Source organism: Corvus cornix, chromosome Z (assembly GCF_000738735.6).
Source record: "Corvus cornix cornix isolate S_Up_H32 chromosome Z, ASM73873v5, whole genome shotgun sequence".
In the NCBI taxonomy this organism is placed as follows: Eukaryota; Metazoa; Chordata; class Aves; order Passeriformes; family Corvidae; genus Corvus; species Corvus cornix.
Window position 1 is genome coordinate 7,871,450 of NC_046357.1, and position 10,827 is coordinate 7,882,276.

Here is a 10,827-nt window from a genome sequence, read left to right on the forward strand (position 1 = left end):
AGTGAACAAGTGGGCAAAGGGGGTGGATGAAGTCCATCAAGACAACTGGCTCACTAGATCTACTCCAATCTACTTTGAATACTTCTGCTCCCTCTCCCATTTCTTTGAAAATCTCCGGGAGACACAACATTCAGTGAGCCCTTGAGGAATCCTGTCCTTTCCGAGAATGCTCAGAAAGTGGGAAAAGAAGGGCAGAAGGGTGAGTGCATGAGCAGGGAAAAACGGTAAAGTAGCTCTATGCCCCACTGTGCTAGAGTCAGAATCAAAATCTACCTTGAGTCTTTCACTCAATTTTTTAAACTGAATGAACAAAATCCATTATCTCTGAGGTGTCAGCCCTCAGTCTTTGTAACTAAAACATGATTTCATTGATGATAGCTCATTTTATCATCCACTTTTTTAAACATAATCCTGCTGTGCTGTCTAAACTGTGGTATCAGCCAGTTGTTACTAAAACTTCATCAGCAATTTAATCTTTATGACTCTTTATTGTTACAGGGCTCAAACCTCAAACCACACCCACTGCATGAAGTGATATTATCTCTGAACTGTGAAGTGCTGAGGGCTGTTTCTGATAAATGCAATGAATTCTAATCCAGTTCTGTGCAAATCACACATATTACACTTCTTGCTGTGAGAAAGTGATTCTAGTTATTCATTAATTCAATTGAAAAGCAATTTAAAACAAACAAACAAAAATAGAAATGGATTTTTTCTCCCTGATCTTCATTGAAATGCTCCCATGGACAATGTCCAGCAAACTCTTAATGATCAGATACTTTCAGAGCAGTTACTATGGTAAGCACTCCCCCATGACTAGACAGGATGTTGCTATTAGAGAATTGTGATTCATCATCAAAGTAGTCTCTGATGAGAGAACAGTTATTACATATTTTGTAAACTTTTCTAAAAGTTAACTCTGATATAAAAGGTATAATCTTTATCTTCTAGGAAGTTTTGATACAAATGTTTACTAGGTTTAAGGAAGTTAATGTGAATCATTCACAATTATGCAAGACTGTGGACTATTTGGGTTACAGGAATAAGTTGTACAGAAGAATCTCTGGACAGGAAGAATGATTAGATGAATGAATGAATATGTCTTCCAACTTTATTTAGTGTTATGGAAACAACTCTGTGCCAGGAAGTCATATGATCTTCTAAAAAGCTTTCAAACATGGGTGTAAGCACAAAGTCCATAAATCTAATGACAGTGCATTTATGACAGCTTGACCACATCAAGCTCTCCTGGATGTTATGCTGTGCAAGAATACTTGTTTCTACAATGCCCTTCTATTGACAGCTAGATGAATTTGTTTTTAGGTACTGAGATGATTTTATATTATTCTTATATCAATAACAAGCAAACAAACTACACAGGAGATTTGTTAGACTCAATTTCCTTTTTAATCAATAAAGCACATAGAATACTTTTACAGGAAAAAGAAAATGCTGTGCAGAATGTTGTGGTTCTATTTAAAAGTACATAAATCCCCTTTTATTCCTGTTAAGTGGTATAGTTAAGAGCAGTACATTCTGATTATCTTATTTGCTTTTATTTTTGAATGGGTGACCATCTATACAATAGGCAATTAAAGAAATTAACCAGTTAGATTATGTGGAACTCATTAGATGAGTATGACCCTAACTCCAGCCTCTTGGTGCCATGTGAGATGAAAACCCTTGGCTTCAGTTTAAGGTGGATTCCCCTGACTCAAGCTCTGAGGAAGAGGAACACTGTGCTCAAAATGACTCAGGACAGGATGTGTACTAGAGGGTTCAGGTAAGGGGTCAGGGTAGGTGGGTTGTGTCCGTAGTAATGGCTCATAATAATGACTTAGAGGGAAACCAGACAAGCAAGGAACTGCCCAGGGAGCCCAAGCAGCTGCTCAGGGAGATTGGTCTAATTCAGATGCTGTTTCCTAAGTCTTCTAAAATCATGTATGGGATCAGCAAACTCTAGAACAACCTGATATTGAAGCAGGAGTGTGCAGAGAATTCCTGCCCTATAGAAAAGTAGCTTGTCCATTCCCACTAAGCTACCTACTTCAGTGCTGAAGTTAGGAACTGAGCTGTGAGGGCCAGAATCCTTTTGTTACTTAATCTCAGGCTACACACCCAATTTATGAATTTTTACATGCTTTTGTTGAAATAAAAATTATTTATCTTATTAGTTATTAGAACCACATTACAATGCTAATGTGTCTATTTTTAGGAATAAAATTGATTACATGTTGTAAAATTAGATTCCGGTACCTTTAGCGCCTGCCAAATTTAAGTGAGATGTTCCTGATATTTGCAATGTTGCTTTCAGTAGGTTTTTCTGTTGTATATCATGAAAAGCAGTAAAGTACAGCTCTTCCAGTGCTGTGTGGAAAGGCTAGTAAGGATAAAAACAGATAGTTTACTAATCACTAAGAATCGTGTAAGAATAATGTGCTATAGTGCTATCCCCTTGACATACTTGTAAGTATGTACGTATACTTATCTTATTTAAAAGATACTATAATTGAAAATGTGGTAATAGGAAAAATGTGAAAAGAGAGAAAGCATCATGAATGAGGAAAGCAGTGTAGTTATACTAAGCTTATTACTGTTTTTACAGTGCAAAGGTCTAAAATGAAACACTGATCTTAAACATACTCTACTTTGATAAATACTACTGATTTATTTTTGCATAGTTTATCTAGGGAAATAGACTGCTCTTTTGACCTAGACATTTTGCAGTTAGGCTGATGCTTTAAAATAAGATATGAAATGTCACGAGAAAAATGAAAAGCTCCGGTTAACAGCTTATCATAACTAAATAGTGAAACACTTAGAAGTATGCTGCATAAGAATTATGTGTGTCTTACACAACTTGTGAGTAATTTTATGAAGCCAGGAAAAGTGACCTCATTGTTAACAAACTGAATGAATAATAACAAATACAAGTATTTCCTCTGCCACCATAGACTTTCTACATGTGCACAGGTGAGTCAAAATTCCTTCATAATTCTGTTCCTTGACAAAACCATAAGAGGTTAACAACACTGCTATGCCTTTTCAGAGATACTGTGAGAAAAAAAATTACAGTTCCAACATGTTCAAATGCTACGGTCACAAGTGCCATTTAAACCTTTCAATCAAATATATTCAAGCAAAATAATAAATTTTCTTCAAGTAAAACCTGTGTCTGGCTTGGGAGTGAAAATTATATTTTCACTATATTAATTTATCTTCACAGCTCAACAAATACATTTTTGGCTTCCTTCACAATGAATGATGCAGGGATTCTATCCACAATTCCTCTACGACACTTTTTTGCTTCCATTCATGTATTCTGTGCCCAGATCCCATTCAGGCGGGGTGCACTTCCAGCTGTCCAGACGAGCACAGCAACCATGTCTACTGTCTCAGCGTCTCTCCCAGGCTCTGTGAAGCACAGCCACCCACAGTGTTCCCATGGAGGGCTCTGCCCTCTCCTCTGAGTCATACTGCTACCTTCAGCAGACTGCTGCTGTGAAATAACCACCTTTCCCACAGACACAAGAAGAAATTGCAAACACTTTCAAACTCAATCCTACTTGGTGCATTCACAAATGTCAGCCTTTTCCAGTAACTCCTTTCTCCAATTTAGGAACTAAATAGATGGGACTGAAGAGTGACAGCATCTTTCAAGCAATGAAGTACCTTCTGGCACACTTTCAGAGTTTTACCTGTCAGCATGCTCAACCCAATCTATAGTCTCTTCTTGAAAAGTAAGTCTTTATAAAATTTATTACTCTTTTTTTAAGCTATTACTATAAAGACAATGATAAGCAAAAACATTTTGGAAAATTGCTTTGATATTTGTTTTTTTTAGTATTTCAGTGACGTTTGTTCCAAGAGGAGGAACAAGTTTTCCTGGCTTCCTTGGAAAGGTAAAGCTTTTCTGCCAACAAGTATGTCTTGCAGAACTTAGAACACCTCCTCAGCATTTTCTGATCTACTGGCAATCAATACTGACTCATGCTGAGGCAGCACCACACTTGGCGAGCATGCATCCTTTTTCTCCTGTTAATTTCGTGTGGCTCCAAGTAACACAGGAAGCTCTCAAGGTCACAGCACAGCCATGAGCCCTGGGGAGAGATCTTCATGGGAGGAAGACAAGTGCATGAAAGAAAGGAAGAAACTAAATGAACTAAATAGAAAGAAAAAAATTTCTTAAAGAAACTTTTTGCTATCTACATTTCAGTGTATTCTCATATAAACTTTTAATCTTTGACACAAAATAAACATCGTTTGTTAAGTGCTTATTTAGTATGCAAATTCTTCATCACTTCTTAAACTCGTAAGTAATAAAGATGAGCTGTGATTTATAATACTAGAAGAAGCTTACCAGTGCTGAATTTCCTATCTGTGCTCTTCTGATAATTATTATTTTGTACACGTTATACTCATTGGATTAAATAGCTACACAAGAAATTTACAGTGACAGTTTATGAAGCACCCTGCTGGCTACTCCAAGATATACAGCAAGAGTCAAACTTTCAGGGTGACTCTAAACATTTTCTGCATAAATATGGACATTTCAATTTGCAGGTAAAAATTATGCCCCTGCTTATTTGAGTACAGTGTGCAATCAGATGGGCTTGAATGATTTGCGCATTTTTAGGCCTGCCAAAAATATATTTTAAGTTCAAACAGTTATGTGATTTCATGGATCAACCCTTTATGGTCCACTTGACCGTAAAAATCTCTTTCTTGGAGTATCCTTGGTTCAGCTCGACATGCTAAAATGAGTTGAAAGAGAAATCCATGGTATTTCAGTAATTTTCACCCAGTATTCTGGACGTGCTTCTGTCTTCTGAGTTGCCATTGCATCAGCTATCACACGGTATTTGGTGCATTCTCAAAGTTTACATGTTCTGCCTTGTGAATTGAGAATCTGCTTCCAGGGAACTGACATTAGGAGGGAATATTGAAAATGATGCATTTTCCTTTTGAAAATCATAAAGTGATAAAAAAGACTGGGATTGCTACATACAAGCTGACTTGTTGTGTAATTTGGAATGAAAAATTATTCCACAGACACAGGTATATAAAAATATAACTACAAATTTTCCGTATTAAAAGCCATTAGAATCTTTGAACTCAGTTACTCTCCAAAAATGAGTAATGCTTAAAGGTAAATACTAGAAGATCACAAAATGCCACAAGGTTGTTCATTCTTTTTTTGCATCATTCTTTTTCATGTGTGCTTGATTTTCTTCTTGTTTTTCTGTTTCTTGGGGTTTTTAAATGCACCTGCATTTAGAAAGCATTGTAACCACTGCATCTAAGTTTATAATTTTACAGTAACATTTTGGAGGCAGACCTGAGCAAAAATTTCTGCTTTTTTTTTTTTTTTTTCATTTCTCCATTTTCTTCTTTAGTGGTCTTTTGAAAAATCCAGCCTAAAGAAAAGAAAAAAAAGTGACTAAGAACTGCTCAAAGCATACAAACCATACTGGCTACATTCATGAGCTGGTTCTTACTACTATTTTAATACTTACACTACTGTAAAAAGTTAGTTAATATTCTATCACTGAACTATGACAGTGTTTTTCCTGGAATGGAAAAACTAAGTATGTTTAATATATAGCAGAGTGATTGGTGAACCACTGTTTTGCTCACATATTGTCAAAGTTAAAGCGCTTAATAGTAATATTTTTACTCAATTGAATAAATGATATTTAATTTTATAATGTCAACATTTTCAAGAGATCATGCATGTTTAAATTTATAAGCTGTAACTGTCTAATGCAATCAGGAACAAAATATTTAGCCTGGAGAAGAGTGCCCACTTGTGGCAAAACTTACACCACAGGCCTAGCATCCCTTGCACAGAGAAAACATAGCTGGCAAACGTCACAGCCAAAGCTGATAGAAAAATCCCTTAATAAACCCTTACTCATACTAAAATATCTTATTTTTCTTTCCCTAACATAATGGCATTACAGGTTTCAATCGGATAGCACCGCTTGTTACACATCAGAAAAATGCAGTGTAATTAATTATTTTGTAATTTCTACAAGATTTCACACTACTTATTAGATAATATTACTGTCTCTGAGGTTCTATGAGAAAGAAATGACAGAGAATTTAAGCATGTTTTTTTATATTCATGAAGACAAGGATGTGCAGCTTACCTTCCACAGAGCAAATATAAGCAGAGCAAGAATCAAGAGTCCAGCGAAGATGCTCAGGAGGATAACCCATAAGGGCACTGTACCTGGTGGATGTTCTTTGGAAATCTTAATCATGGTCTGCAAAGTGTTAGGAATGTAAGCAATAAATAATTTGTCATTCTAAAATATCAAAACAGCAGCAGTGATTGATCACTATGCAGTGATTTTCCAGGGTATCACTTCATTTTAACTACAGGAATTTGTAGGAAGGAATTAAGAAAATAATCTCCAGCAGGAAAGCCTGTGTTTACACAATACTTTGCACTTTCTAAGTGCATTCATTCACGAGGGTGTCCCTGCTACAAGTCAGTAGTCATTGTTATAAAGGACACAGGACCAAAATCATGAGTAGTGGAAGAATAAGCTAAGGAGTTTCTTCAGTACACTCTTCCTCACTCAGTGCCTGCCTCCCTGAAAGATGGAGGTAAGCAAAAGTGTAAAAGGCTGTGTAGATACTAATTTGATTTTAAACAAGGCATATGTGGTGTAAACTATACAGGAATAAGTAATATTCACATTTAAATAAATGTGACCGTGTAAGAGTTTGAATTAACTGAAGAATTTGTTAGAGACTAACTTTATAGTTCAAAAGAGCATTGAAGAGCTGAACATTAACCATGAAATTTTGTGCCTGAAAAAGGTAAATCTGAAAGTCCTTGTCTCATTATCTGCAAGCCTCTCAGCTGTGTTTTGACTCCTGGACTGAATTTTAATCTATCACTTAAAAGAAATTTCTAAATAGCAGTGGACCTCTGATTTTTGAATTTTCAAAAATATTTTGTGCAAGATGTAATTCACACTGAATATTACTTTTCTAAATTTTGTGGTATTATCAATAAGAACTCATAATAAGATTTTTCCTTAAAAAATTGACATTGTAGTAAATAAGCTCGTGCATGTACAAGTTATCACAAAAGACCAATGTTCAAACACTATAAATGCTTGGAATTAAGAGTACTAAAAGGATAAATAATACCTCTAACAAAATTTAAGACATTTCTCTTTATATCTGACACCACTAGTATCATGTTATATACTTCCTTATCTAAGAAAATGATAGTGAACTTCTGAAAAATAAAAGATCCTGTTTCAAATATGTATCCTGAGTAACGAAGTGGAAAGAAAGAATAAATAAGACAATAATAAAGAAATACAAAGTAAGATCAATTTTAATTGACCCAGCACAATTTTCAAATCCTATTGATTCTTTAAAGGAATTTTAATTATATTTTTAATTTACACAGCTGCAGGAATTATTTATATTGCAGCAAGCAGAAAAAATTCAGATAGTATCCTTACCCAGGTACATTGTTGGGTATTGGGCTTTTGGTGTTATTTTCTGACTAATTCTGAGACTTCTTCTATAATATGAAATCACTTCTTTTTAGAGTAGGATAATGCATCACTAAAGGTAACAATCAGTTCATTAGTAATGAATGAAAATGAATGATTCCATAGCACAATAAATTCTATGAAGAACAAATACGTCAATTATCGTGTCCTTACCTCTAGTTTTTGATGGTCATTTCTCAAAATCAGTGATGAGTTCTCACTCCTAAGTAATGCTTTCACAACAAGGGTTAAGCTGTGAATACTGGCCTAAAAGAAGAGAGTAGGTACTATGGTTTACAGTTAGGTATTTTGAAGTAGAAAACTTCGTAGCAATGAGGAGGGTGAAAGAAAAAATGCTTTGGGAGATGCTGAAAAATGTGCAAGTCAGTGAAACTGCTTATGTATGTCACCTTCAGCACACACATTACACACATTATTGTTTTCAAGACAGCAATACTGCCTTAAAAGGGTAGATTGCAGAGATATCAAAGAAATATTAATTAATCCTTGAATGCTACTGTCTCTCTTCTGCTCTTTGTGATCCAGAAAATCCTTTCTAGGGTTGAGAAATCTTTCCAGATTAAGACTTAGTTAAAAAAACATATGCATCCTTGTACTCCTCCTTATATCCGCTGGGCTAGACTTTGTGGATGGATAAGTAGCTATTAAAAAAGGACCATCAATACAGAATAAGTAAGGGTTGTCTTCTTACCATGGTTTTAAATTCCTGCTAAGTTTTAAGTACTTACTTTAAGGATAAGAAAGTGCGTGTGACAACAGTTTTAAGGAAATTTTTAAAATAGCAAAAGAAAAAATTTCAAATATTAGAGGGGCCACTTAAGAAAATGAAAGACACAATTTTAATAGACATTAGAAACACTGGATTAAGTTTCTCAACTCTGAAATATTCTGAACAAAAATAGAATTTACTTACTTTTATGATGGTAGGTTTCCATACTCTTAATGAAACATTCACTTGATATATGTCAGATGGGATCAGGGCACAGTTAATAGCGGCACAGTTGTATGTATCACAGTCCTGTTTAAAAGGGACCAGCATGAGGTAATAGGAAGAGACTTTTCACATCATTAAAATAAAAACATGTAAAATATATTACAGATCACTTGATATGACACCAATAATAAACTGGTATTAATTACTGCAGCTTTTTATGTAAAAATGACACTGCAGTATATAAAACAGCTTGAGATATTCATGCCGTGGTAGAACTCAGTTTTTGCAGGCTGGCAAGCCCTGAGAAAAACCTGTTGCTGCAGTTATGGAGCAAAAGTCATCAGAGATCTCCTAAAGGAGGCACAGCTTGTAAAAGCAAGTGCTTTTCTACCAACACAGCTATGGCTTTTCTGCAGTGTTTTTCAAATCTTGGGACACCTGAATCTCTCAAGCAGGGCAATATGTGTGTGTGAAAATTCAAGTATCTTTACCTCCTAGTATCACTTCCTAGCTGGGAGTACAGCAGGATTATGTTGTAAAAAGCCAGAAATAGTCACTTAGCCTAGACCTTTGTCACATCTGTGAAGGACAATGATAAGCATGGCAAAATGCTCTTTCCATGACATGGTTTCATTTGCACCAGAAGCTCCACTTGCACTTGTACACTTTCCCCCTGACATGCTAACTTAACTACAGCAGTGGAATTACTTTGTAACTCTTTCATCTAAATGTGAAGGGCTAGTCCTTTTCAAATGGGATCATCAATTACAGTCGCATGGAAAATCTGTCAGGTCACAGTTCTAGCATTTGAATGTATTTTCTATTGGATATCTAAAAAAGTTGAAAAGGAGATAAGAAACATTTAAAATATGACTATTTATTAATCACAGTGGGAACATAGATGGTAATGATTTATTCAGCTGTCAGATGTGCTACTGCTATTTACATATTTTTTAAATTAAAGAAACCTCAAACTATCTAAATTCAGTTCCATATAGAGTTTTGCAGCCAAATAAAATCAATAGTCTAGTCTACATAAAAAAGGTTTTCTAAGCTATTAAAACGAGTTTCTAAATAATACAGTTTGAGAGCAGCTTTTATATATCTTTTTCAGAAGTACTCAGCTCCAAGATCTGGATTAATATCTGGGGGGAATATATATACTATGAGTAGGCTTACCATAATTGTATCCCTTGTAGGTTCTTTTATTTTTGACAACACAAATGGTTTCCCAGTGCCAATCTTTAAGGGATCTACAGGGTAACTAGTTTGGCAGATGGCATTCTGTAAGCAGAAATACAAATAATATTGTCTAGATATGCAATCTATTACATAAATGATCTGGAAACAAGCCAACATTAATAATATTTAATATTTAATAACAATTATAATGTTTACTAACCGCTAAATGCAATAAAATAGCATATTGCAAGAGTGCAGAATAGGAAATTCAGATGGTCTATGTATTGAAGTATTACTATTCAAACAGCAAATGAAATATTTATGAGATAATTTAACCTAAACTGTATGCAGCTACTTAATCATCTGCAGAAGCAAACAAAAGCTTCCTGCAAGATGACCAATATGTGAACCAGCAAGAGGTGGCTATTAAATGAACTAAACAGCTTCTGCAGGGGAATCCACAGAGGTTCTGCCCTAGCAAGCAGACAGGCAGGTTAAGTGCAGGATGCAGAATCCTCAGTTGCAATGTCCAGGGAGGGGAAGCAGATGCTGGAGCACTGCTGGAACTCTGTGACTCCTCCACAGGCAGCTAGGAAATCCTTTGGTGTCTTCAGTGTGGGGGAATTGATTCTTTTCAGTCAGGTCGTTGACTTTCACATTGGTAGCATGAAAAGAATTACAAATCCCCATAGTGCACTTTGGCACACTACTATCACTAGGGTGTAGTTAGCAGGACATGAAACCTGCCTTAGAAAAAACAAGATTTATTGAGTTTATGTGCAAACTTCTGTCAAAGAGGGTGATTGACTAGGAATGAAAATAATGGGGAAAGGAAATCAAGAACAGACACAACTTTTTTTGCATTCTAAATAGGATTTTTTTGTTCGTTTGATATTTGTTTTGTTTCAAAGTAAACCTTGAACTTTCATTCACATATTTTGGTTTCTTTTTCAGTTGGATAACACCACAAAACTAGGTGAAATTATTTGCAGGGAGGTGCACATACATGTCTCTGAGTGAAAGAAAAAAAAAACAAAACAGGTTTAGGTCACCATTTAGTGATAGCTGGGTTTTTCAGCCATGTAGTTATCGATACAGCTGTAGCTGTAGTATCTACAGATAGAGGACAATGGAATTTGTTGGAATTGTGATCTCTGCCAGTTGCAC

General features: G+C 35.4%; 1 protein-coding gene across 1 annotated transcript; it reads right to left on the reverse strand.

Moving 5' to 3' along the window:
- Positions 1-1,384: 1,384 nt before the first annotated feature.
- Positions 1,385-10,814, reverse strand: LOC104686656 (integrin alpha-1). Its single transcript, XM_039567706.1, has 5 exons — positions 9,658-10,814; positions 8,458-8,562; positions 7,698-7,790; positions 6,153-6,269; positions 1,385-5,417 (listed from the first exon to the last, which is right to left on the reverse strand). Exons 1-5 carry the CDS (start codon positions 9,835-9,837, stop codon positions 5,373-5,375), a joined length of 540 nt encoding a protein of 179 aa, XP_039423640.1. The 5' UTR covers positions 9,838-10,814; the 3' UTR covers positions 1,385-5,372.
- Between the last annotated feature and the right edge of the window lie 13 nt (positions 10,815-10,827).

Bases quoted from the DNA above. Each gene is read 5' to 3' on its own strand.
- LOC104686656 (XM_039567706.1), bottom strand. From the start codon at position 9,837: ATGTTGGCTTGTTTCCAGATCATTTATGTAATAGATTGCATATCTAGA. The intron at 7,791-8,457 runs GTAAGTAAATTC...CTCTTCTTTTAG, and splicing joins GGAAACCTACCATCATAAAA to GCCAGTATTCACAGCTTAAC. The intron at 5,418-6,152 runs GTAAGCTGCACA...TCTTTTCTTTAG, and splicing joins TTATATTTGCTCTGTGGAAG to GCTGGATTTTTCAAAAGACC.